The sequence below is a fragment of the Macaca mulatta genome, chromosome 7, assembly GCF_049350105.2.
Source record: "Macaca mulatta isolate MMU2019108-1 chromosome 7, T2T-MMU8v2.0, whole genome shotgun sequence".
In the NCBI taxonomy this organism is placed as follows: domain Eukaryota; kingdom Metazoa; phylum Chordata; class Mammalia; order Primates; family Cercopithecidae; genus Macaca; species Macaca mulatta.
Window position 1 is genome coordinate 178,689,147 of NC_133412.1, and position 26,778 is coordinate 178,715,924.

Consider the following 26,778-nt stretch of genomic DNA (forward strand, 5'->3'; position numbering starts at 1 on the left):
TGAAAGATCCTGATACTGAGGGTTGCCTGGCCAGAGGCACAGTCAGCAGGTTCCCTAGCTCGCCATCTCCAGGAGCTCTCCCTGCACCCCATTCAAAAGAGAAGCAAACTACCAGGATCACCTGGCACCCGGGACACCCCTCGAGGGAGACCAACCAGAAAAACACAGACCAGGACAGAAAAGAGCTCAAGGCGAGGCGATGTCACGCCAAGGAAGATGGGAGATTGTAAGAAAGATTCAGAAAACACAGAGACTCTTAGAAATGAAAACATCAAAGAAATGAGACAGCTCTGCTGGAAGCTAAAGTTCAGGTGCTGTCCCAAAGTGAAAAGATGGCCATGTGCAAAAGAAGGATGAGATAACCAGATGGGTTCACTGTGGCAGGCCAAGTAATAGAGAAAAAGGGAGAGAAATCTAACGACTAATTCAATAGAAGCTCAGGACAAGAGGCTGTCGGACAGCAAAGGCCTGCTGGACTCACATTGCCGTGAGATTTCTGAACATGGAGATTAGAGGCAAGGAGCTAAAGTCCCACAGCTGCATGGCAAGGGCCAGGAGCCAGAGGGCCACGGAGCTGCCCAGTGAGAACGCTGGAGGCAAGGCGACAGCAGGGGTGCAGGCTGGGAGACAGACATGTGGCCAGGCATGCCGCGCCCACCAGACACGGGGCAGGGAGGGGGACCACCTGCAGAGGATCGAAGGCACCTCACAAGATGAGGAGGGTGTGGACCAGGAAGTAGAGTTCCATGCAGGGGAGGTGAAGGGAGCCCCCAGAGAGCAGGGTAAAGATGCAGGTGCACAGCAGGTGTGGACAGCACAGCACAGAGCAGAGGAGGCTGGAAGGCTCTGGGCTCCCCCGTCAAGAGGCCGAAGGCAGTTCCTGACCCATGTGTGTGTCTGCAGAGGGCAGCAGCGGGCACAGGACCAGATGCACAGAGAGCAGTACAAGAGAACACCAGACACTGGCACCTCCACACAAGGCCAAGCTCACCCACCGCCCGTAGTTACGGTGTCCACGCACAAGGCCAAGCTGCACACCGCTGAGGGTCGGTGGCCTCCTTGCCCACTGCCCGCAGTCACGGTGTCCACGCACAAGGCCAAGCTGCACACCGCTGAGGGTCCGTGGCCTCCCCACCCACTGCCCGCAGTCACAGTGTCCACAGCCGCAAGCACTCAGCGCATGCCTGGCTGCAGCCCACTCAGCAGCAGGACCCCACCTACTCAGGCCAGACGGCGGCCTGAACCACAGGGGACTTGGATACAGCACCCCAGGCGCAGTAGGTCCACAAGCGGGGAGAATCCAGGGCATGATTCCCAGGGACCAATAGAACCCTCGCTCTGCACGCCCAAGGGCTAAGGGAGGAAGGCAGGTGCCCAGATCCCCAGTTCTTCAATCCAGTAAAAGGAGAACCCAAATTCAGAAAGCCCTGGATCAACTGAAACAGTTCTTCCAATAAGGTGTTTTTCAATTAAAGACAAATACCAAGTTACTGCAACTACCAAGTCCCAATATTTGAGGGGAGCCAACTAAGCATCAAAATGGGGCCCTCTGGGAGGCTCTCAAACCAAAGGATACGTGGCGTGCCCTCCGTGCGGCAGACCAGGTAGAGGCAGGCGGCGATCACGTGGGCCATCTTCCGGCCGCGGGTCAGGTGCCTGCTCACGGCCATCTTGAAGAAGTTGAAGGCGGTGTCCAGGCAGTGCTGGTTCAGCTGCAGCTGGTTCCCCAGGTGATGGATGTGGCGCCGCCCTAGGACACAGCACGAGACAGCTCTTAGCCAAACGTTCCCGCAGAACATGAAAAGTATCACACGGCTGCAGTAGCAACTTTAAGAATACAGATTTGTGCTTTCCCTTATAAGTTTCTGAGCTCACTTTTTCTGTGTGGGTTCCAATCACATTTTATTTACAGACACTGAAATGTGAATTTTCTGTGATCTCCACGTGCCATGAGATCCTGTTCTGCATGTTTCCCTTCTTTAGGCTCTGGGTGGCATGTGTGGTGTGGCTCAGTGTGCCTCTCTCCGGGGCTCTGAGGTGCAGTGTGTCTGGCAAGGGCTTGGTTTGCGCTGGCTGGCAGGTGCTATGCCCCTGACTGCCCTGGGCTACGGTGGGAATGCCCCTTTTCCTACAGCCACATGCCCCAGCGCCACCTCCTTCCCCAGCCGCAGAGAGGTTGGGCCAGCCCACCCCTCCCTTCTTAGCAGGGCCCACTCTGCTCAGCCCAGCCCCCACCAGCCTCTCCTCTAAGAGTCAGCCACCTGGCCTGAGAAAGGGCCAGCCTAGAGCTATCCCCTGCACCTGCCTAGAGGGAGGGCCATGGCAAGGGCATGCCCAGCAGACCAGAGGCCACTGCACCCTCCTAGGGGCTGTGAGGTGCTGGAGGTGGCCAGGACAGCAGCATCCGAGCACACGCGTTCCCCTGGAGCAAGACCTTCCCAAAGCTGCGGGCCACATGATGGCATCAGGAGGGGAGCGGCAGAGCTGCCCTGCAGGCAGGAGGAACCTTGGGAAACAAATGCCAATGCAGGGCGAAGGTGCAGAGCACAGGCTGTGTGGGGAGCGCCTGGGTCAGCCTCACTGCCCCACTCTGTCTGTAGAGCACAGGCTGTGTGGGGAGCTCCTGGGCCAGCCTCACTGCCCCCACTTCTGTCTGTAGAGTTGGTGCCGTGGGCAGGCAGCCTGTGCTCCAGGCAATAAGCCCCATGGGGTACCCAGAGGACATGTACGGTGGGTCACAGCTCGATGCAGAGGAGAGCTGCCGTCATGGAGATTCCAGTTCCCACTGTGTCCTCTGGCACCCAAACCCCCAGTCCTTCTGCAAAGACTACCCAAGGCAGCCTCCATCCCCACATGAAGTCAAAAACTGACCTCCCAGATTCATTTGATAAGGGCACATGAGCTGGAGAAGGTGAGGGCTGATGTTCTGCTCACGCCAAACTTCACTAATGATGACCAGCAGCCAGAGGTGGGCAGCTGCTGAGCCTGCATCCCAAGGAAGCTGGTGGCCAGGGTACACAGTCTGGCAGGTCTGAGTCAAGCCTCACACTGTGCCAGGCCCCTGGCAGTCAGCAGCACCACACGGAGCCCCAGCCCTGCTGTGGCCCTGCCACCGTGAGCACCTAAGGTTACCTGCCTGGAGCTCATACAGCTCTGAGGCCTGCAGTCCAGCTGAACTGACATGGAAGGCTGGTCACTGTCCCCAGAGCTGAGGCCTGGTCATAGCCAAGACCCCAACAGAACGGACAGAAAGGGCACCGTGCCGGCTGCCAGCTGTGCATGTGCAGCACCAGCCAGACACACCAGCACAGACCATCCCCATGGCCCAGCAAGGCCCAGAGGGAAACAGAGTCAGCTGACAGGTGACCCGCTGAAGCTATCACTCCTTACCTACCAGCTCTCTGCTGTATGTTTGGAAAATTCTGTAATAAAAGGTGAGAGAGAGGTACTCTCTGGAAACCACACACTTGAGGTTGGGACCTGATCCCAAGCCCCGACTCCACAGGCACCAGCTCATGTTCCCAGCATGCAAGGGTACTATGGTCTGAATGTTTGACTCCTCCTAAAATTCATATGTTGAAATCCTAACCCCTACGGGGATGGTATTAAGATGCAGGGCCTTTGGGGGTGACTAGGTCAGGAGGCAGAGCTCTAATGATCAGCTCAGTGCCCTTAAAAACGGGACCCCAAAGAACTAGCCCAGCTCTTCCACCACGTGAGGCCACAGTGAGAAGGAGCTGTCTGTGGGCCAGAGGCGGCCCTCATGAGAGAGCTGGGGCGGAGGCAGCTGTCTCCCCCATTTCCATCTGGAACTTTCCGGCTCCAGAAGTGTGAGAAACACATTCCTGCTGTCTCGCCTCTCTGGTCTGTGGTGTGCTGTTACAGCGGTCCAAAAGGACTAAAATGGGGGGCTTACGACGACTGCAGTAAGTTATTTTTTACCATCTTCTTTCTTTTTTTTGAGACAGAGTCTCGCTCTGTCGCCAGGCTGGAGGGCAGTGGCGCAATCTCAGCTTACTGCAACCTCTGCCTCCCGGGTTCAAGCAATTCTCCTGCCTCAGCCTCTTGAGTAGCTGGGATTACAGGCGCACGCCACCGCACCCAGCTAATTTTTTGTATTGTTAGTAGAGACAGGGTTTCACCCTGTTGGCCAGGATGGTCTCAAACTCCTGACCTCGTGATCCGCCCACCTCAGCCTCCCAAGGTGCTGAGATACAGGCATGAGCCACTGGGCCTGGCCAAAGATGTTATTAATAAACAGATATTCACATAGAAACCAACTACTAATTAGCTAGCCATAGCCTGTGAGTCTCCTTAGACTTCCTTCCAATGAATGAATTCTAAAGTAAACTCAGGCTGGGTGCCGTGGCTCATGCCTGTAGTAATCCCAGCACTTTGGGAGGCCAAAGCAGATAGATCACTTGAGCCCAGAAGTTCAAGACCAGCCTGGGCAGCATAGTGATATCCAATTGCTAAAATAAATAAATAATCAGCCGGGTGTGGTGGTGCAAGCCTGTAGTCCCAGCCAAGGCAGGAGGACTGCTTGAGCCTGGAAGGTTGAAGCTGCAGTGAGCCATGATTTTGCCACTGCAGTCCAGCCTGGGCAGCAACAGAGCGAGACCCTGTCTCCAAAAAAAAAAAGATTTGAGGCATATCAGCACCTACACGTAAAGTATAAAGCCATAAAGCTTCTAGAGGAAAACACAAGAGTATCTTCAGACCTTGGAGTAGGTAAGAATTTCTTGAACAAGTCACAAACAGCCCTAACCATAAAAACTGACATACTGAGACTTCACTAAAATTAAGAAATTTCTGGCGGGGTGCAGTGGCTCACATCTGTCATCCCAGCACTTTGGGAGGATCACTGGAGCCCAGGAGTTGAAGACAAACCTGACCAACATGGTGAGATCCCCCATTTCTATTTTGAAAAAAAAAGAATTGGCTGGACGCAGTGGCTCACGCCTGTAATCCCAACACTTTTGGAGGCCGAGGGGTGCAGATCACGAGGTCAAGAGATCGAGACCATCCTGACCAACATGGTGAAACCCCGTCTCTATTAAAAAATACAAACATTAGCCGGGCATGGTGGTGCGCACCTGTAATCCCAGCTACTCGGGAGGCTGAGGCAGAAGAATTGCTTGCACCTGGGAGGCAGAGGTTGCAGTGAGCCAAGATCACACCATTGCATTCCAGTCTGGCAACAGAGCGAGACTCCATGTCAAAAAAAAAAAAAAATTAAAAAATGAGTGGATGTGGCCGGGCACAGTGGCTCATGCATGTAATCCCAGCACTTTGGGAGGCTGAGGTGGGTGGATCACGAGGTCAGGAGATTGAGACCATCCTGGCTAATACAGTGAAACCCTGTCTCTATTAAAAATACCAAAAAATTAGCCGGGTGTGGTGGTACGTGTCTGTAGTCACAGCTACTCAGGAGGCTGAGGCAGGAAAATGGCATGAACCTGGAAGGCGGAGCTTGCAGTGAGCCAAGATTGCGCCACTGCACTCTAGCTTAGGCGACAAAGCGAGACTCCATCTCAAAAAAAAGAAAAATAAAAAAAATGAGTGGATGTGGTGGCATGTACACGTGATCCCAACTACTCAGGAGGCTGAAGTAAGAGAGCAGCTTTAGTCTAGGAGGTTGAGGCTGCAGGGAGCAGCGACTGCACCACTGCACTCCAGCCCAGGCCACAGAGTGAGACCCAGTCTCAAAAAAATAAAAATTCAGAGGTTTCTGTTCATCAAAAGACAACATTAAGAGAGTGAGATAAGCTATAGACATGGGAGGAGGATCGAAACATGTATATCCAACAAAGGACTTAAATCCATAATATATAAAGAACTTCTACAAATCTGTAAGAAAAAGAAACTCAATTTTAAAAAAGCAAACATGTACAAAAGATGCCAATAGGCACTTCACAGAGAAAGGATGTCCAAACGGCCAAGAAGCATGAGAAAAGGTTGTGGCCATAATTACTCACCAAGGAAAGCAAATTAAAGCCACAGTGAGTGTGCTACACACCTACCAGAAAGACAGTTGGAAAGGCTGATAATGCCACATGTGAACAAGGCTGTGGGGCCACTGGGACTCTCCTGCACTGCTTCCTGGTGGGAAGACGAACTGGTACAACCACTACAGAAAACCCTGTGGCCTGATCTAATGATGAGCACATCCAGACCTCAGGACCCAGAAACCCATTCGCAAGTAAACTCCCAAGAGGAGGGGGCACCCGTGTCCACCGAAGGGCCATGTGCAAGAACACACACAGCAGCTGCCTGTGCACAGCCAAGAATGGAAACACCCCAAATGTCCATCCACAGGAAAAGGAGATCAATTGTGGTCTATTCATACCATAAAATACAACACTGCAATAAAAAATAAACTACTGATATGCTCCAAAAAAGTACATTCTAGAACAGCTAAAACCCAGAACACTGGCGAACCAGATGCTGAGGACTGGAGCCACAGGAGCTCTCCTTCCTTGCTGGTGGGAGCGCAAAATGGCTCAGGTGCTTTGGAAAAGCGTTTGGCAGTTTCTTACAAAACTAAGCATACTCTCACCATACGGTCCAGCAATCACCCAGAAAAACCTGCACATGTTTATGGCAGCTTCACTCATAATCGCCCAAGCCCAGATACCCCTCAGCAAGCAGGTGAAAGGATACACCAACTGTGGCGCACCTAGTCAGTGGAATATTACTCACCACTGAAGAGAAAGAGGCCGCAAGCTGTGCAGAGACCTGGAGGACGGTTAAATGCCCGTGGCTGAGTGACAGGCTGCACAGTGACAGGATGCACAGTGTGTGACTCCAGCTCTACAACCACATGACCAAGTGCCAGCAAAAAGATCACAGGGGAAGGAGGAATGAATGGGTGGAGCTCAGGGGATTTTTAAAACACTGAAAGTAATCTGTATGAAACTGTAACAGCGGTTACCTGTCACTACATTCATCTAAACTCACAGAACATGCACTGCCCAGTGTGAGCCTGGGTGTGTGGTGGAAGCTGTGTGATCCTGAGCCCAGGTGTGCGGATACAGTCTGCGTGACCCGGGCTGCGTGACCCCGAGCCCGGGTGTGCAGGTGGAGCCTGGGTACTCCGAGCCCGGGTGTGCAGGTGGCGCCTGCGTGAACTCGAGCCCGGGTGTGCGGATACAGCCTGCGTGACCCCGAGCCCGGGTGTGCGGGTACAGCCTGCGTGACCCCGAGCCCGGGTGTGCGGGTACAGCCTGCGTGACCCCGAGCCCGGGTGTGCGGGTACAGCCTGCGTGACCCCGAGCCCGGGAGTGCGGGTACAGCCTGCGTGACCCCGAGCCCGGGTGTGCGGGTACAGCCTGCGTGATCCCGAGCCCGGGTGTGCGGGTACAGCCTGCGTGACCCCGAGCCCGGGTGTGCGGGTACAGCCTGCGTGACCCCGAGCCCGGGTGTGCGGGTACAGCCTGCGTGACCCCGAGCCCCGGTGTGCGGGTACAGCCTGTGTGACCCCGAGCCCCGGTGTGCGGGTACAGCCTGCGTGATCCTGAGCTCGGGTGTGCGGGTACAGCCTGCGTGATCCTGACGTGTCAATGTGGGGCCACTGACTGCAGCTCGTGCACCACCGTGGAAGGGGGCGCTGATAGGGCCGGGGAGGCTGTGTGGTGAGGGGTTCTGGGAGTCTACGGGAACTCTCTGTACCTTCCAATCCATTTTGCTGTGAGACTAAAATGCTCTAAAAAATACAAGTCTTTTTTTTTTTTTAATTCCTTTCTGTATGATTCCCACGGTATGAAGTATGAAGCAGAAAACCAAGTGAAGCCAGTGGGCAGCAGGTGCTTTCTGAGCTGCTGCAAGCCTGACTCATGAGGATTTGTCAGGTGGTTCATGGAAGGTCAGCACATTTCATGCACTTTACTACGCATGCTATACGAGGAAAAACAGACTGAGAGGACAGAAAAAGAACTTCCCTGAGAAACGCGTCCCACATGAAAGGCTCATCAGGTCAATGAAGAGAGCCCCACCTAGCGGTGTTTCAGAACCGTGGCTTCAGAACATCGAAGAAATCATCCCAAAAGGCCTGAGATTTTCAAAACAGAGCTCAAAACACACTGACATTCAACATCTCTTGCTGGTGGACCCCAAGCAGATGCTCCCCACATTCCATGGGGTGCCTGTCTCAACCCCTCAGCAAGCATCCCAGGGGAAGGGGCAAGAGTTTCTCTCTCCCAGACCGTTTCTCTAAACACAGCCTCAGTGTGTCCCAGCAAACCCAAGGAGGGGCCTGTGACCTCGCAGGGCGCACGGAGGCAAACAGAGGAGGCGAGTACCTGCGGAACATGGCCATCGCTGAGGGCAAGAGGGGTGGCCAGCGAGTTTATTTCCATCTTTGCAGTTTTCTAAGAAAGGCAATCAAGACTTCACCAAAACAGTAACAGTCGGAAGCTACATTCACCGATTTCCACCAAACCCGGCAGGCTGGGTGGCGGGCAGGAGTGGAGGCGGTGGGCCAAGCTTGCAGTGGGACCAGGGCTGACGTGAAACCTTCAACCAGGGCGGTATGGGAGAATAAAGGAGAAAAAACAAAATTTAAACAAACATAACCCATGATAAATCAATAAAAGGCAGTAAAGGGTTTTTTTTTTTTAATCATACTTTAAGTTCTAGGGTACATGTGCATAACGTGCAGGTTTGTTACAGATGTATACTTGTGCCATGTTGGTGTGCTGCACCCATCAACTCGTCAGCACCCATCAACTCGTCATTTACATCAGGTATAACTCCCAATGCAATCCCTCCCCCCTCCCCCCTCCCCGTGATAGGCCCCGGTGTGTGATGTTCCCCTTCCCGAGTCCAAGTGATCTCATTGTTCAGTTCTCACCTATGAGTGAGAACATACAGTGTTTGGTTTTCTGTTCTTGCGATCGTTTGCTGAGAATGATGGTTTCCAGCTGCATCCATGTCCCTACAAAGGACACAAACTCATCCTTTTTTATGGCTGCATAGTATTCCATGGTGTATATGTGCCACATTTTCTTAATCCAGTCTGTCACTGATGGACATTTGGGTTGATTCCAAGTCTTTGCTATTGTGAATAGTGCCGCAATAAACATATGTGTGCATGTGTCTTTATAGCAGCATGATTTATAATCCTTTGGGTATATACCCAGTAATGGGATGGCTGGGTCATATGGTACTTCTAGTTCTAGATCCTTGAGGAATCGCCATACTGTTTTCCATAATGGTTGAACTAGTTTACAATCCCACCAACAGTGTAAAAGTGTTCCTATTTCTCCACATCCTCTCCAGCACCTGTTGTTTCCTCACTTTTTAATGATTGCCATTCTAACTGGTGTGAGATGGTATCTCATTGTGGTTTTGATTTGCATTTCTCTGATGGCCAGTGATGATGAGCATTTTTTCATGTGTCTGTTGGCTGTATGAATGTCCTCTTTTGAGAACTGTCTGTTCATATCCTTTGCCCACTTTTTGATGGGGTTGTTTTTTTCTTGTAAATTTGTTTGAGTTCTTTGTAGGTTCTGGATATTAGCCCTTTGTCAGATGAGTAGATTGCAAAAATTTTCTCCCATTCTGTAGGTTGCCTGTTCACTCTGATGGTAGTTTCTTTTGCTGTGCAGAAGCTCTTTAGTTTAATTAGATCCCATTTGTCAATTTTGGCTTTTGTTGCCGTTGCTTTTGGTGTTTTAGACATGAAGTCCTTGCCCATGCCTATGTCCTGAATGGTATTACCTAGGTTTTCTTCTAGGGTTTTTATGGTATTAGGTCTAACATTTAAGTCTCTAATCCATCTTGAATTAATTTTCGTATAAGGAGCAAAGGAAAGGATCCAGTATCAGCTTTCTACTTATGGCTAGCCAATTTTCCCAGCACCATTTATTAAATAGGGAATCCTTTCCCCGTTTCTTGTTTTTGTCAGGTTTATCAAAGATCAGATGGCTGTAGATGTGTAGTATTATTTCTGAGGACTCTGTTCTGTTCCATTGGTCTATATCTCTGTTTTGGTACCAGTACCATGCTGTTTTGGTTACTATAGCCTTGTAGTATAGTTTGAAGTCAGGTAGCATGATACCTCCAGCTTTGTTCTTTTGACTTAGGATTGTCTTGGAGATGCGGGCTCTTTTTTGGTTCCATATGAACTTTAAAGCAGTTTTTTTCCAATTCTGTGAAGAAACTCATTGGTAGCTTGATGGGGATGGCATTGAATCTATAAATTACCTTGGGCAGTATGGCCATTTTCACGATATTGATTCTTCCTATCCATGAGCATGGTATGTTCTTCCATTCATGCTAAAAACTCTCAATAAATTCGGTATTGATGGAACGTATCTCAAAATAATAAGAGCTATTTATGACAAACCCACAGCCAATATCATACTGAATGGGCAAAAACTGGAAAAATTCCCTTTGAAAACTGGCACAAGACAGGGATGCCCTCTCTCACCACTCCTATTCAACATAGTGTTGGAAGTTCTGGCTAAGGCAATCAGGCAAGAGAAAGAAATAAAGGGTATTCAGTTAGGAAAAGAAGAAGTCAAATTGTCCCTGTTTGCAGATGACATGATTGTATATTTAGAAAACCCCATTGTCTCAGCCCAAAATCTCCTTAAGCTGATAAGAAACTTCGGCAAAGTCTCAGGATACAAAATTAATGTGCAAAAATCAGAAGCATTCTTATACACCAGTAACAGACAAACAGAGAGTCAAATCATGAATGAACTTCCATTCACAATTGCTTCAAAGAGAATAAAATACCTAGGAATCCAACTTACAAGGGATGTAAAGGACCTCTTCAAGGAGAACTATAAACCACTGCTCAGTAAAGGGTTTTTTAAAGGTAAGATAAATACGGCTGGGTGTGGTGGCTCATGCCTCTAATTCGAGCACTTTGGGAGGCCGAGGCGGGTGGATCACCTGAGGTCAGTAGTTCGAGATAAGCCTGGCCAACATGGCTAAACCCTGTCTCTACTAAAAATACAAAAATTAGCCAGGCATGGTGGTGAGCGCTTGTAACTCCAGCTACTCGAGAGGCTGAGGCAGGAGAGTCGCTTGAACCCAGGAGGCGGAGGTTACAGTGAGCCCAGATCATGCCACTGCACTCCAGCCTGGGCGACAGAGCAAGACTCCGTCTCAAAAAGCAAACAAACAAACAAACAAAAAAAGGTAAGATAAATATGAACTACAAAATAAGAGGCTGGAAGAGCCCAACCTATCAGAAATGTGCCAACTATAATGGGCCAAAATCCCCTCTTGTCTCCAGAAGTATCTGAAAAACATGTTAGGATCTGCCCCATAGACCCACTCCCAGGACACTGGACAGCAAGGAGGTATGGCAGGCCTAACCCCTAGGGCAGAGAAGGGCATCACTGCCACAGCAGGGGGCCTGACTGGCAGCAGAAGGGACACTCTGGCAAAAGTCCGCAGGAAACAGGACAGGGGCTGGACTGACAGCCTCCCTCAGCCCCACACCCCACCCAGGCAGGAGCAGTGCCTGGCCCAGGGCAGGTGGGTGGGAGAGCTCATTGAGTGGGCAGCAGCAGGGCACGGCCCCTGCCGCAGGTACCCGGGCTGCAGCCGCAGATCCCCGGGCTGCAGCCGCAGATCCCCAGGTAGGAGCCCAGGTACGAAGGTCGGCATAGGGTACCCCAGAACCACCCATCCCCAGTAAGATTCAACAGGCGTGGGGGCCCTGCAGCTTCCCCCACACAGTGAGTAGGGTCCACGGGGCCTCCTGGGCCTGCACGGCCACAATCTTCACTGACACTCACCCCTAATTAGGGAGGCTGTATGTTCCATTTTCATTTCTTTCTTGAACCAAAGGTATTTAAAGGGTTTTGAAAGGTAAGATGAGCTATTTCTCTTTCTCTGTTGTTGGTTTCCAATCTTTTTTTTTTTTTTTTTTTTTTTTGAGACGGAGTCTTGCTCTGTGCCCCAGGCTGGAGTACAGTAGCGAGATCTCGGCTCACTGCAAGCTCCGCCCCCCTGGGTTCACGCCATTCTCCTGCCTCAGCCTCCCGAGTAGCTGGGACTACAGGCGCCCGCCACCTTGCCCGGCTAATTTTCTTGTATTTTTAGTAGAGACGGGGTTTCACCGTGTTCGCCAGGATGGTCTCGATCTCCTGACCTCGTGATCCGCCCGTCTCGGCCTCCCAAAGGGCTGGGATTACAGGCTTGAGCCACCGCGCCCGGCCTGGTTTCCAATCTTATTGTAATGCACGTGTCTGCACGGACACTACTCTTTGCAATTTGTTTAGGTCTGAGGCATGACTAACTCTAGTAAAGGTACCACAAGTTTTTGGGAAAATACAGACTATATTCTCTGTGGAGAACAAAGTTCTTCATAAGGAGAAAATCTCGAAGTCAGTAGAAGAAAAAAAGGAGATAGCCTGGTGGCACCAGAAGCAGTGGGCAGAGCTGGGCCCCAACCCAGGCAGCCTGAAGGTCAGGAGGGCCCCTGGGCAGTGCAGCCCAGCCTCTGCCCAGAGGAACTGTAAATGTGCATGCCAGTAAGAGTCTTGAAACTGACAAAACTATAGGTAGCAGAGGACAAATCCAGTCACTGTGCCAGGTCTTCATGCACACTCTCGGTGAACTGACAAAACTATAGGTAGGAGAGGACAAATCCAGTCACTGTGCCAGGTCTTCATGCACACTCTCGGTGAACTGACAAAACTATAGGCAGGACAGGACAAATGCCGTCACCGTGCCAGGTCTTCATGCACACTCTCGGTGACAGACAGAACCAGCCAATGGGGAGAAGGAGGGACGCGCTGCGCTGCACCGGCTTCCTGCAGGAAATGCATTCAAGTGCCCGACACACACGCACTTCCACAAAACTGGCCTTCCACTGGGCCACAGAGCACGGCTCGAAGCATTTCAGAAGACTGAACTCACACAGAGGGTGCTCTCTACTGCAGAAGAATCACGCCGGCAGTCCGGAAGAAAGGCGTGGACTGTACTCCTCTACTAGTAAGTCCATGGCGGGGCAAGGAAACAAGCACGATGGAAGCGTAAGAATCCATCCACTCTGCTGTGAGGGATCACTGCAAGCCCAACAACCCCTGCCAGCCTAGGCGTGTCGGTGCTGGCCACCCGTCGGCAGCAGCAGCCAGAAGCAGAGGCAGGTGCTCAAGAGCCCAGCCTCCTGGAGATGGCACAGGAGAAAACGGCCAGGGTGATGTGCTGTCCACACAGAGATGTTCTACCTGTCCCAGCTGCCTTCCAGCACGCAGACCAAGGCTGCGGGACATGGCTGCACCAATCACAAGGATCCCTCACGTGGTCCTCACATTCCTGAGAGTGTACTCAATGAAACAGTGAAGCCGAAGAGGTCCTAGCACACAGTATCCCTGCCTGGACTGACCCACAGCCAACCCACACTCAACGGTGAAGACTGGATGCTTCCCCAGGATCAAGGACAAGAGGATGTCTGTTCACACCACTGCTATTCAACGTGGTAAACAAAAAACAAGCACTAGATTGGAAAGGAAAGATAACACGATCTTGTACATAAAATCCTAAGTAACCCGCTAAAAAACTCTTTTTTTTTTTTTCTTTTTTTTTTTGAGACGGAGTCTCGCTCTGTCGCCCAGGCTGGAGTGCAGTGGCACAATCTCGGCTCACCGCAACCTCCACATCACAGGTTCACGCCATTCTCCTGCCTCAGCCTCCTGAGTAGCTGCAACTACAGGCACCCGCCATCACACCCAGCTAATTTTTTTGTGTTTTTAGTAGAGATGGGGTTTCACTGTGTTAGCCAGGATGGTCTTGATCTCCTGACCTCGTGATCCACCCGCCTCGGCCTCCCAAAGTCCTGGGATTACAGGCGTGAGCCACCGCGCCCAGCCTAAAAAACTCTTAAGAGTAAAAAATGAGTTCAGACAGGTTGCAAGATACGGCCAGGCGCGGTGGCTCAAGCCTGTAATCCCAGCACTTTGGGAGGCCGAGGCGGGCGGATCACAAGGTCAGGAGATCGAGACCACAGTGAAACCCCGTCTCTACTAAAAATACAAAAAATTAGCCGGGCGCGGTGGCGGGCGCCTGTAGTCCCAGCTACTCAGGAGGCTGAGGCAGGAGAATGGCGGGAACCCGGGAGGCGGAGCTTGCAGTGAGCCGAGATCGCGCCACTGCACTCCAGCCTGGGCAACAGCGTGAGACTCCATCTCAAAAAAAAAAAAAAAAAAAAAAAAAAAGATACAAGATCAATATGTATCAACTGAGAATACGTTCAACAAAAGGAGTATAAAACTTGTACTCTGAAAACTACTAAAATTGTTGAAACAAATTAAAGATGACCCAAATGAATGGAAAGACATCCCGTGTTCAGGTGTCAGAACACGTAACACTGTTTAGGCGGCAGTGCTCCCCAAAATGACCAACAGACTAACACAACCCCCGTCAAAATCCCCGCTGACTTCTTGGCAGAAACTGACAAGCTGATCCAAAATTCATAGGGACTTCAAACAGGCAACATAACACTTTTGAAAAAGAGCAGTTAGAGGACTCACAGTTCCGGATTTCAAAACTGACTGCAAAGCTTTGGTGTCCGGAACAGCATGGAACTGGCGCCAGGACCATCATGCAGTCACTAAGCCAAACTGAAGATCCAGAAATAAGCGTTTAGGTTTACAGCCAATGGATTTTCAACAAGGGCACCAAGAGGATGCCAACTGGGAAAATACAGTGTTTTCAACACACGATCCTGAGAAAACTGGGTCTCCATGTGCAAGAGCGAAGGTAGGCCCTTACCTTATATCACCTGCAAACATTGACTCAGTATGGATCAAAACCTATAGGTAAGAGCTGAAGGCACAAAACTCCAAAAAATCATAAGCACAAATCTTCACGATTTGGACTGGATTAGGCAACATTTGTTAGTTATGATACCAAAAGCATAGCCATCAAGAGACTAAATAGGTAAACTGGACACTATCAGAATTTAAAACATTCATGCTCCAAAGGATACCAGTGAAAAATAAAAAGACAAAAGAAAATGAAAAGAACACATGGAATGGCTGAAAATGTCCTATAAATCACCTATCTGATGAAAGACTTGTACCTAAAATACATAAAATCACACATCCGATAAAAGACTTGTACCTAAAATACATAAACAACTTTTTCAGCTCAATCATAAGAAAAATAAACCAGCAGACATTTCTCCAGTTTGTGGTGAACCGGCACTTTGACAAAACGCAGTGAGAATGTCACTACAATATCCAACTGCTACAAATGTGTTGTTTCTGCCTCCATCTCACTGAGACCAGCAAGCAATGGCTGTGCATCCCGCGGGATCCACTGGGTTCTCCCCAAGCAGCCCTGGCAGAGCCTGCAGGACACCCAGGAGGGGACTCAGCGCACAATTCCTCCTGGAAGGCGGCCTCCTGGAAGGCTGGGCGTGCAGGGTGACAAGAAAGTGGCAGGCCGTGAGGTCCATGGCTGAGTCAGTGCCCCCCACCCTAGCACCACCATCCCCATCTCTGGGACCTGCCGCAAGCTCAGCGGCGTCCATGGTGGGAAATACCGTTCTGCAGGGTCTGCGCTCTTGACTCCTTCCCCAGATTCACGTGGAAGCCACCACCCAGAGTCGGGGTTTTGCCAGCACCTGTAAACACAAAGAAGACAGATCAGCCAAAACCTGGAGAAGATCTGCATTTACAGCCCTTTCAGGACATCCACAGACACAAAGCGAAAGCAAAGCGGGGGTCAGCACTCACGGGGGAAGCAGCAGGTTGGCCCCCCGCACCCCCATTCCTGAGCCAGGAACCCCAGTGGGGGAAGCATCTCTCACTCTGCCCAGCCAGCAGGGTTGAGGGTGGGCCAACTGCACTTTCTGCATTTTCTTTTTTCTTTTTTTGAGACGGAGTCTCGCTCTATCGCCCAGGCTGGAGCGCAGTGGCGCAATCTCGGCTCACTGCAAGCTCTGCCTCCCGGGTTCACGCCATTCTCCAGCCTCAGCCTCCCGAGTAGCTGGAATTACAGGTGCCCGCCACCACGCCCGGCTAATTTTTTGTATTTTTAGTAGAGACGGGGTTTCACCGTGTTAGCCAGGATGGTCTCCATCTCCTGACTTTGTCATCCGCCCACCTCGGCCTCCCAAAGTGCTGGGATCACAGGCACTTTCTGCATTTTCTAACCATGTCCCTAACACACTGCAAGTCCAGAGTGGACGCTGTCACACGGCTGCCGGGTGACAGCACAGATGTATTTCCAAACCTCTGCAAGTGGTGTGCACTCAGATGTCACTCCTGCATAGTGACCACGTGAACGCATCCACCTCCCTGCTGGACTGCAGGGGATGCAGGTACCATCCCATGTGCCCCAAGGCACTGCGACCAGCCAGTCTGCAGAAGGCCCCCACGCCTCAGCCCACCCACGCACGGGGAGGCTGCAGCTGAGCCTGCTGGGCACTCTACTCTGGAGCTCTGCCAACTAACAGCATGCCCACGATGCCCACCACACTCTGCCCTGCAGGGCTTCGGGGTTAAGACCTGGGCCTGGCACATCAGGTGGACATGCGGATTGTTCACCAGGTTCACCAACCCGAACACTGCAGCCTGATCTTCCAACGAGAACAGTGAGGTGAGGCCCCAGGCATGCCCAAGATGGGGGAGCTGGAAAGTGACCCCGCTCCACAGCGTCGGCCCTCTGGCTGGCACAGGGGCCAGCGCATTTGTGACAAAACACAGACACAGGACTGGAGGCTGCTGCAATCAGGGGACACGCAGACAACCTTGGCCATCTGGGGAAGGCAAGTGTGCAGGGCCTGTCGGAGGACACTGGAAGGATGGGGTGCAGACACAGAAAACCAATCGATGGAGCCTGGGGCCAGGCCCTCCAGGGAAAGCATGAGGCAGAGACCTCAGGGTCACCCAGGGGCGGCTACCAGCACAGACAAGGCAGAACAGGCACAGCCTCTGGCTTCGCTGTGAATGTAACTGAATCCCAAACAAATACTAACAACACTCTTTAAAGACTCCAGTAAAATGATTCTAAAGTTCGGCTGGAAGCAAAAAGGAGCTAGAGCAGCCAAGAAAATTTTGAAGAGATCAAGGGGCAGCTGCTGGGCCTGTCCAGGAACTGAGTTGAACAGGGTCAGGTGGCACTCAGCTTTCCCTGGTGGCAGCAGAGGCAAAGCCCGGGCCTCCTTCAGGCTGAGGCCCAGAGCCGGCCTCCTGGTGGGTAACGTGGCCACAGGGACAGCTGGCAGCAGGGGCACCAGCACTGAGCACAGGCTTCTCCAACAAAGGTGATGCCAGGATGGGGGCAGTGCCTGGAGACTGCCTGGGTTGTCACAACTGGGATCTATGTACTAGTTTTCTGTGGCTGCCATAAAAATTGCCACAAACCTAGGGGCCTTCAAGAAGCTGGAGCAGGGCCAGGCGCAGTGGCTCACGCCTGTAATCCCAGCACTTTGGGAGGCTGAGGTGGGTGGATCACAAGGTCAGGAGATCGAGACCATCTTGGCTAACATGGTGAAACTCCGTTTCTACTAAAAATACAAAAAATTAGCCAGGCATGGTGGCAGGTGCCTGTAATCCCAGCTACTCGGAAGGCTGAGGGAGGAGAATCGCTTGAACCCAGGAGGCGGAGGTTGCAGTGAGCTGAGATCCTGGCACTGCACTCCAGTCTGGTCGACAGAGCAAGACTCCGTCTCAAAAAATAAAAATAAAAATAAATTTAAAAAAGAAGCTGGAGGAGTGGCCGGGAATGGTGGCTCACACCTGTGGTCCCAACACTTTGGGAGGCCAGAGCAGGAAGATCGCTCAACCCAGGAGTTTGATACCAGCCTGGGTAACACGGGAAGACCCCTTTCTACAAAAAAACTGAAAAAAATTAGCCAGGTATGGTGGCAACTGCTTGTGGTCCTACTACTCAGGAGGCTGAGGTGGGAGGATCACTAGAGCCCAGGAGGTCGAGGCTGCAATGAGCTGAGATTGTGCCACTGCACTCCAGCCTGGGTGACAGAGCAAGACCCTGTCTCGAAAAAGAAAAGAAGCCAGAACAGGCCAGGCGTGGTGGCTCACACCTGTAATCACAGCACTTTGAGCGGCTGAGGCAGGAAGACTGCTTGAGCCCAGGAGTTCAAGACCAGCCTGGACAACATAGCAAGATCTCATCTCTACAAAAAAAAAAAAAATTAGCCAGGTGTGGTGGTGCAAGCCTGTGGTCCCAGACCAGGCAGGCGGATCGTTCTGAGTTCAGAAGGTGGAGGCTGCAGTGAGCTGTGATGGCACCAGTGCACTCCAGCCTGAGCAACGCAGTGAGAACTCGTCTCAAAAAATAATAAAATAAGAGAAGCTGGAGCAGGTCGCAGTGGTGTCTCCTTGTGGGGGCTAGACAGGACCTGGTAGTGCCACAGTGAGGTGCCGGCTGACATGAGAATCCAGAAGACAGGCCAGGGAGCAACGCAGGGCTCAATGGAGACCCATGCTGGAATAAGGGGGCTTTGAGCAGCACTGATGAGCCAACTCTAAATTCTGCAGAAATCTGGCCCAGGCCTCCTCAGGCTGAGCTCAAGGTGCCTGCATCTCCGGCCCTCCCTCAGAGTTATTTCGTGAGCAGTGTTTATTTATTGGGTTTTTTTTTTTGAGAGACAGTCTCGCATATTCTAATCAGTGTATACAAAGCTTTTAATAAATAATTCATATAACAAACTGCATTAGAAAAAGGACAAGGATCAAATTACAAAAAGCCAGCTGGGTGCAGTTACTCACGCCTGTAACCTCAGCACTTTGGGAGGCCGAGGTGGTTGGATCACCTGAGGTCAGGAGTTCGAGACCAGCCTAACCAACACGGAGAAACCCTGTCTCTACTAAAAATACAAAATTAGGCAGGCGTGGTGGCACATGCCTGCAATCCCAGCTACTCGGGAGGCTGAGGCAACAGAATCACTTGAACCTGGGAGGCGGAGGTTGCGGTGAGCCAAGATCGAGCCACTGCACTCCAGCCTGGGCAACAAGAATGAAACTCTGTCTCAAAAGTAAATAAATAAATGGAAAGCCCCTGAAATCCCACCTTCCAAGAACAGGGGACGCCGTGCAGCCTCCAATATAGCCACGTTTCCCTGGCTAGGAACAGTGGGCAGCAGGAGTGCTTCTAACAGAACAAGGCCACAGTGAGATGACGCACTAAATTACAGAGATGATTTCGATTCTGGTTGTGTTTCACGCAATCTCTTCACTCCTTGACCCATGCCCATCAGCCTGCACCACAACACACTGCAAAGCTGCGTGCGTTCACAGCTCCACACTCCACCTGCCACCTCTGCCCTCCCTCCTCCCTCACTCTTTCCTGCGCCCTCCAGCCTCCTGTCCCCTCCTCACACCCCAGGCCCTCTATTTCCTGTCCCTGTGTTGTTCTCCCTGTACCCCAACACCACGGTCACCCTCCCTGGGGCCATGCTGCTGCACCTGTCTGGGAGCGCCTCCTGGCTTCTGCTTCCGCCACACCCTGGTGCGTGCACACTTGCAGGCACACGCACAGGACACATGCGGACAGTGTGAAACCTCAGAACACTAACCCACAGGGAGGGTGAAAGAGGAAAGTGCCACCTCTGGCTGAAACCGCCACGATGCCTTCTACTTCTAAAAACATTTGATATTTTCCATAGTGCATTTCTATAACAAAAAACATGTGCTAGCTCCTGTTAGCTGGAACTAACATGTGGAAGGCGCCAGGTCTTGTGGGGCCTGGCCGAGACTGCCCTCCTGTGGACAGCAGGCGAGGACCTGCGGTTCCACCAGAGCCAGAAGAGGGCCAGAGGCTGCAGGGGCACCTCTGAGCTCTGACAAAGCCAGCAACACCCCATACTGTGCACCAGACAGAAAGGCGGGCCAGGGGCCCTCCATGTCCTGAAAGATCCAGCACAGCACTGTCGTCCATTTCACTCCAGGATGCTTCCAACATGGGAAAGCAATAACCTTTAATACTCACATGCTCATTTAACTTAATGGGGTGAGCTCAGTTTCAGGAGAACTGCTTGAACCCAGGAGACGGAGGTTGCAGTGAGCCAAGACTCCGTCCAAAAAAAAACAAATTTAACTGAAGGTTTTCTGTTGCTGCTGTGAAACTTCCTTTTTTTAAGAGACAGGGTCTGGCCAGGCGTGGTGGCTCATGCCTGTGATCCCAGACCTTTCCGAGGCCAAGGTGGGCGGATCACCTGAGGTCAGGAGTTTGAGACCAGCCTAGCCAACATGGCGAAACCCTGTCTCTACTAAAAACACAAAAATTAGCCAGGTGTGGTGGTGCATGCCTGTAATCCCAGCTACTTGGGAGGCTGAGGCAGGAAAATCGCTTGAACCTAGGAGGCGCAGGCTGCAGTGAGCTAAGATCGCACCGTTGCACTCCAGCCAGGGCAACAAGAGAGACACTGCATCTGAAAGGAAGGAAAGAAAAGGAAGGAAGGAAGGGAGGGAGGAAGGGAGGGAGGGAGGGAGGAAGGGAAGGAAGGGAAGGAAGGGAAGGAAGGGAAGAAAGGGAAGAAAGGGAAGAAAGGAAAGAAAGGAAGAAAGGAAGAAAGGAAGAAGGAAAGAAGGAAAGAAAAGAAAGAAGGAAAGAAAAGAAAGAAAAGAAAGAAAGAAAGAAAAGAGACAGGGTCTCACTCTGTCACCCAGGCTGAAGTGCAGGGGCACCATAGTGGCTCACTGCAGCCTCAACCTCTCGGGCTCAAGGAATCCTCCCATCTCAGCCTCTCAAATAGGTGGGGCCGCAGGCCTGTGCCACCATGCCTAGCTAATGTTTTCTTTGTTCTTTTGGAGATGGAGTTTCGCTCCTGTCGTCCAGGCTGGAGTGCAATAGCACAATCTTGGCTCACTGCAACCTCCATCTCCCAGGTTCAAGCGATTCTCATGCTTCAGTCTCCCCAGTAGGTGGGATTACAGGCGCCCACCACCATGCCCAGCTAATTTTTGTATTTTAGGTTTTTGGGGGTTTTTTTTGCTTTGTTTTGTTTTTTTAGTTTTTGTAGAGACAGTTTCACTATGTTGCCCACGCTGGTCTCAAACTCTTGACCTCAAGTGATCCTCCCACCATGGTTTCCCAAAATCCTGGAATTACAAGCAGGGGCTACCACATCTGGCTGGAAGCTTCTTTTTAAGGGGACACACCTGTAGGAGGCCTGGCTGGCTGGGCAGTAATGGATGGAGAGGAATTCAGGGGTCCCACAGCTGAGTGCCCAAAGGAGGCTGGACCGGACCGAAGTGCATCCCTGAGTGCTGGGGATGGGGACCCGGGTACACAGGGCATGTGCCTACTGGTGGGGCTGGATGCAGCAGCATCAGACATCTGGGAGGAGCACTGACAAACAGGGTCAGGCACGGCAGCCCACACCCCTTCCCAGGCCCACACCCCCTCCCCAAGCCCAGACCCCTTCCCAGGCCCAGACCCCTTCCCCAGGCCACTGCTGAGGAGCTGGTTTTGTAGTGATTACAACTCGGTTACGAAAACAGGACGTGTGTCACGCTGCAGGCTAACTAGCGGCTTCCTCTCTCACCCAGATGCCAATGGGACAGAATCCACCCGTTTCCTGAGGGTAGGTACCTTCAGCCGCAATTTAGGGTTCTGAGGGTCATGGAGCAGAGGCAGAAGCCTGGAGCCTTCCAGTCTCGGGACAAGAGCCCCACCAGGAGGCCAGGCCCATGCTCAGAGCCCCAGGCCACAGGAAGAGGCTGGCTGGCCACATCCTTCGCTGAGGCAAAGGGAGCTTCCCAGCAGGCAAGGGCAGCTCCGCCTCCTGTGCCCCTCTCCAGGGCCAGAAACGGGTGACATGCAGCCATGTCACAAAGTAGGTCCGGCTGCATCAGGACCCCAAACAGAAAACAGCAGCACTCACGGACACCCCGGCTTCAAAGTTCTAACTGTGAAGCCACTGAAAGTTGTGATTATGGGAAATGCTCCCCACAACCACAAGTTCTGGTGACACTGAGGTGTGCTGCTCCTTGCGCAGGAGGACAAGGGACCCCCCGCAAGCAGGAGCCCGGGATGCCTGGTGTGGGGGCTCCCAGGTGCTCGAGTTCCTGCCTGCGGGGCAGGGGTGTGGGCGCCATTACCATCAGCTGCTGGCAGAGGGAAGCCTCAGGGCACACATAGCGCAGGACACTGACGTGGGCTCACAGGGAAGTCCCGCCTTGCCTCGGTGGAGCAGACAACCTCCTCAGGGCACTGCCAAGGCCCCAGGCCAACAGTCCCCAGCTCCACCGTCCGCCTGGCCCCTCCAGCCACACTGAGTCTGTCCTCAGACACCCACCTTCTCTCTGCACAGTCTCTGCTCGGGCAGCCCTGGGACGCTGGAGCACCAGTGTCGTTTCCCCCGCGGGGCCTGGCTTCCAAGGTCAGGACCCTCCTGGGACTCCCCTGAGGCCTCTGGTCACCTGCCCTGATGCCTTAGTTAAATATTCCAGAGTAAACTATGAGGCTGTGTCAGGCTTAGTTCTCAATGAATAGGCAAGACACCTAGGAAAGACAGTGGCCTTGGGACCTGGAAAAGGACAGCTCAAAGAGAAAGCTCAGCTCTCAAGATGAAGCTGGAGCAAGGGGCGGCCGAGGCCTACTTGTGTGCTAGGGAAACTGAGAAGCCACCAAGGCTTCCAGCCCCGTGTGATCACCACTGTGACGAGGGAGGGAGGATGCCAAGTGGGCACCTAGAGATACTGCCTGGGAGACAGAGGGGCTGCCCAGAGCAACAGATGCCCTCTCTCCTTCCCACTCTCGGCCCAGGCACCGCCTGTGCCGGTCCCCAGGTGCTAAGAACACACCGCCTCGCAGCACTTCCCCCAGGACCACCACAGTTGGTTGCTGGGCCTGCCCCTCCCTCGAGAGAGTGTGCCTGGGCTTAGAGGCGTCTTGGGGACACCTGACAGTGTTGGCTCTGAGCTTGTTCTGACAGCGCCCGGGTGACAGACTTCCAGCTCTGCACTGCTCCACATCACCGTCCTCCCCCAGCAGGGCACAGTAAGGGCAGTGCGCCATCACCAGGCCCGAATGCACTTAGCACTGTGCCTGCCCGGGAAACCCTGCGTCTGCTGCCATGACAACTCGCTTTTATTACTGTTGTTATCATCCCAACGGGCATCAAAGTCTTGGCAACTGTGACACAGCTGCAAACTCTGTGCCCAGCAGTCCTAGGAAGATACCCAGGGAGTATGAGCATGGAAGACGATGGGGAGGGAAGAACAGGATAGAAAACTCAATGAAACCCAAGCCAGTTCTTAGAAAAGATAAAAAAAAAAAAAAAACTGATCACCTTCTAGCCAGAGAGACAAAGGGGAAAAAAGACACAAAACACCAACATCTAAAAGGAAAAAGGAGGCACTGTGGACCCCGCAGATATGAAAAGGATAAGGGAATGCTTCAAACAACTCTCTGGGCAAATTCAACCACTAAGTCAAGTGGACCAATTCCTCCAAACACAAGCGGCTGACTCACCCCAGGTGAGACACAGAATCTCAAATACAACTAGAACCACAGTGATAAAAGAAGCCGAAACCACAGTGCAGAATAGTCTGAGAAAGAAACCTCTGGGACCAGATGGCTACACTGATGAATTCTACCAAACATTTCAGAAACAAAGAACACCAACTCTACATAATCTGTTCCAGAAAACAGAAGAGGAAACGTTTCCCAACCCATTCCATAAGGAGCAGGACCTTAATATCTAAGACAAGGACACTACAGGAAAAACTACAGGCCAATATCCCATGCAAGCATCAGCAGGAACCCTCAACAGAACATCCAGGGCTGAGCAAAGCGGTTCACGCCACTAATCCCAGCACTGTGGGAGGCCAAGGTGGGAAGATGCCTTGAGGCCAAAAGTTCGAGACCAGCCTGAGAAGCAAAGCAAGACCACATCTCTACAAAAAAAGAAAAAAAAAAAAATTGGCGCTGGCTCACGCCTGTCATCCTAGAACTTTGAGAGGCCAAGGCAGGAGAATCACTTGAGCCCAGGAGTTCCAGATCAGCCTGGTCAACATGGCAAAACCCCATCTCTACAAGAAAAATACAAAACTTAGCTGGGTATAGTGGTACATGCCTGTAGTCCCAGCAACTCAGGAGGCTGAGCTGGGAGGGTCACTGGAGCCCAGGGGGTTACGACTGTAGTGAGCCATGACTACGGCACTCCAGCCAGGGTGACAGAGCAAGACCCTAGACCCTGTCTCCCTCACCAAAAAAAATGTTTTAAATTAGTTGGGCATGATAGTGCACGCCTGTAGTCCTAGCTACTCTGGAGTCTGAGGTGAAAGGATCTCTTAAACCCAGAAGTTCCAGGCTGCAGTGACCTGTGATCACACCACTGCACTCCAGTCTGGGCAACAGCGAGACTTTGTCTCAAAAAAAAAGAAAAAAGAAAAAGGCCGGGCGCAGTGGCTTACGTCTGTAATCCCAGCACTTTGGGAGGCCAAGGCAGGTGGACCACCTGAGATCAGGAGTTTGAGACCAGCCTGGCCAACATGGTGAAACCCCGTCTCTATTACAAATACAAAAGCCAGCCAGGTATGGAGGTGGGCTCCTGTAATCCCAGCTGCTCAGGAGGCTGAGGCAGGAGAATCGCTTGAACCCAGGACAGGGAGACTGCAGTGAGCCCAGACTGCACCACTGCACTCCAGCCTGGGCAACAGAGCGACACTCCATCTCAAAAAAACAAAAAAACAAAAAAAACAAAAAACAAAACAACAAAAAAAACTCAAGGAGTGTATTAAAAACTCTTAGGGGCCAGGTGTGGTGGCTCACACCTGTAATCCCAGCACTTTGGGAGGCCGAGGCGGGTGGATCGCCTGGCCAACATGGCAAAACCCCATCTCTACTAAAAATACAAAAACTTAGCTAGGTGTGGTGGTGGGCACCTGTAATCCCAGTTACTTGGGAGGCTCAGGCAGGAGAATTGCTTGAACCCGGGAGGCGGAGGTTGCAGTGAGCCGAGATCGCGCCATTGCACGCCAGCCTGGGCAACAAGAGCAAGTTACCGTCTCAAAAAGAAAAAAAAGAAAAAAAAGTCTTAGAACTAACAAGTAAGTTTAGCAAAGCCATAGGAAACAGGATAACACACATAAATCAACCATATTTCTATAAACAAGCAATGAAGAGTTGAAAACTAAATTTTAAAAAATACCACTTGGCCGGGCGCGGTGGCTCAAGCCTGTAATCCCAGCACTTTGGGAGGCCGAGGCGGGCGGATCACGAGGTCAGGAGATCGAGACCATCCTGGCTAACACGGTGAAACCCCGTCTCTACTAAAAATACAAAAAGAAATTAGCCGGGCGTGGTGGCGGGCACCTGTAGTCCCAGCTACTCCGGAGGCTGAGGCAGGAGAATGGTGTGAACCCGGGAGGCGGAGCTTGCAGTGAGCCGAGATCGCGCCACTGCACTCCAGTCTGGGCGACAGAGCTAGACTCCGTCTCAAAAAAAAATAAAATAAAATAAATAAATAAAAAATACCACTTACAATAACACCTAATAGATCTTAGGTACACATCTAAAAAACGTCCAGAGGGCCAGGCATGGCAGCTCATGCCTGTAATCTCAGCACTTTGAGAGGCTGAAGTGGTTGGATCACTTGAGGTCAGGAGTTTGAGACCAACCTGGCCAACATGGTGAAACACTGTCTCTACTAAAAATACAAAAATTAGCCAGTCGTGGTGGTGTGCACCTGTAATCCCAGCTACTCAGGAGGCTGAGGCACAGGAATCACTTGAAACCAAGAGGTGGAGGTTGCTGTGAGCTGAGGTTGCACCACTGCACTCCAGCCTGGGTGACAGAGCGAGACTCCATCTCAAAAAAAAAGCCCAGAAGCTGTATGCCGAAAACTACCCAATACTGATAGACTATATATCAAAGAAAACCTAAATGAATGTAGACATACACTGTGTTCACGGACTACAAGATTCCACATAGAAAAACTGTTGGCCAGGCGCAGTGGCTCCCACCTGTAATCCTAGCACTTTGGGAGGCCGAGGTGGGGGGATCACGAGGTCAGGAGTTCGAGACCAGCCTGGCCAATATGGTGAAAACCCGTCTCTACTAAAAAATATACAAAAATTAGCTGGGCGTGATGGCACACGCCTGTAGTCCCAGCTACTCAGAAGGCTGAGGCAGCAGAATCACTTGAACTCGGGAGGCGGAGGGTGCAGTGAGCTGAGATCGTACCACTGCACTCCAGCCTGGGTGACAGAGTGAAACTCCGTCTCAAAAAGAAAGAAAGAAGCCGGGCGCGGTGGCTCAAGCCTGTAATCTCAGCACTTTGGGAGGCCGAGACGGGTGGATCACGAGGTCAGGAGATCAAGACCATCCTGGCTAACACGGTGAAACCCCGTCTCTACTAAAAAATACAAAAAACTAGCCGGGTGAGTTGGCGGGCGCCTGTAGTCCCAGCTACTCGGGAGGCTGAGGCAGGAGAATGGCGTAAACCCGGGAGGCGGAGCTTGCAGTGAGCTGAGATCCAGCCACTGCACTCCAGCCCGGGCGACAGAGCGAGACTCCGTCTCAAAAAAAAAAAAAAAAAAAAAAAACAAAAAATAAAAAGAAAGAAAGAAAGAAAAAACGTCAGATCTCCCTAAATTTATCGAAAGGTTTAATGCGATTCCAATGAAACAGGACTTTTGTACAGGTTGAACATCCCAAATCCAAAAATCTGAGATTATAAATGCTCCAAAACATGAAACTTTTTGAGCATCAACACAATGCTCAAAGGAAATGCTCACTGGAGCATCTCAGATTTCAGATTTTTGGATTAGGGATGCTCAACCAGTAATTATAATGCAGATATTCCAAAATCAGAAAAATCCAGTATCCAAAACA

The 26,778-nt window shown here is 51.7% G+C and overlaps 1 protein-coding gene and 1 long non-coding RNA gene across 29 annotated transcripts in view; both read right to left on the bottom strand.

The window, feature by feature from the left end:
* Positions 1–26,778, bottom strand: part of BRF1 (BRF1 RNA polymerase III transcription initiation factor subunit) — a 103,530-nt gene that overhangs the window by 50,555 nt on the left and 26,197 nt on the right. For 17 of the 27 annotated variants that reach the window (XR_013396697.1, XR_013396696.1, XM_028851951.2 and 14 more), the window contains exons 2-3: positions 15,512–15,592; positions 1,577–1,750 (exon numbers count right to left, since the gene is read on the bottom strand). The exons of 1 other annotated variant lie outside the window; for it this stretch is intronic. Coding sequence is in view for 18 of the 26 variants with exons in the window: in XM_077942118.1 (XP_077798244.1) it covers positions 1,577–1,750; positions 15,512–15,592 (255 nt within the window). In the remaining 8 variants the exon portion in view is untranslated. Of the gene's footprint in view, positions 1–1,546; positions 1,751–8,300; positions 8,515–15,511; positions 15,593–26,778 lie in introns of all 27 variants that reach the window. 9 more of the 27 variants (XM_077942129.1, XM_077942138.1, XM_077942126.1 and 6 more) reach the window with 4 other exon arrangements.
* On the bottom strand, positions 9,500–13,591 carry LOC144330484 (uncharacterized). Of its 2 annotated transcripts, none has more exons than XR_013396710.1 (3): positions 12,620–13,591; positions 12,147–12,547; positions 9,500–10,874 (listed from the first exon to the last, which is right to left on the bottom strand). It is a non-coding gene; the product is annotated as an uncharacterized LOC144330484 (long non-coding RNA). The 2 variants fall into 2 exon arrangements; XR_013396709.1 differs by having other exon boundaries at positions 12,147–12,518; positions 12,586–13,570.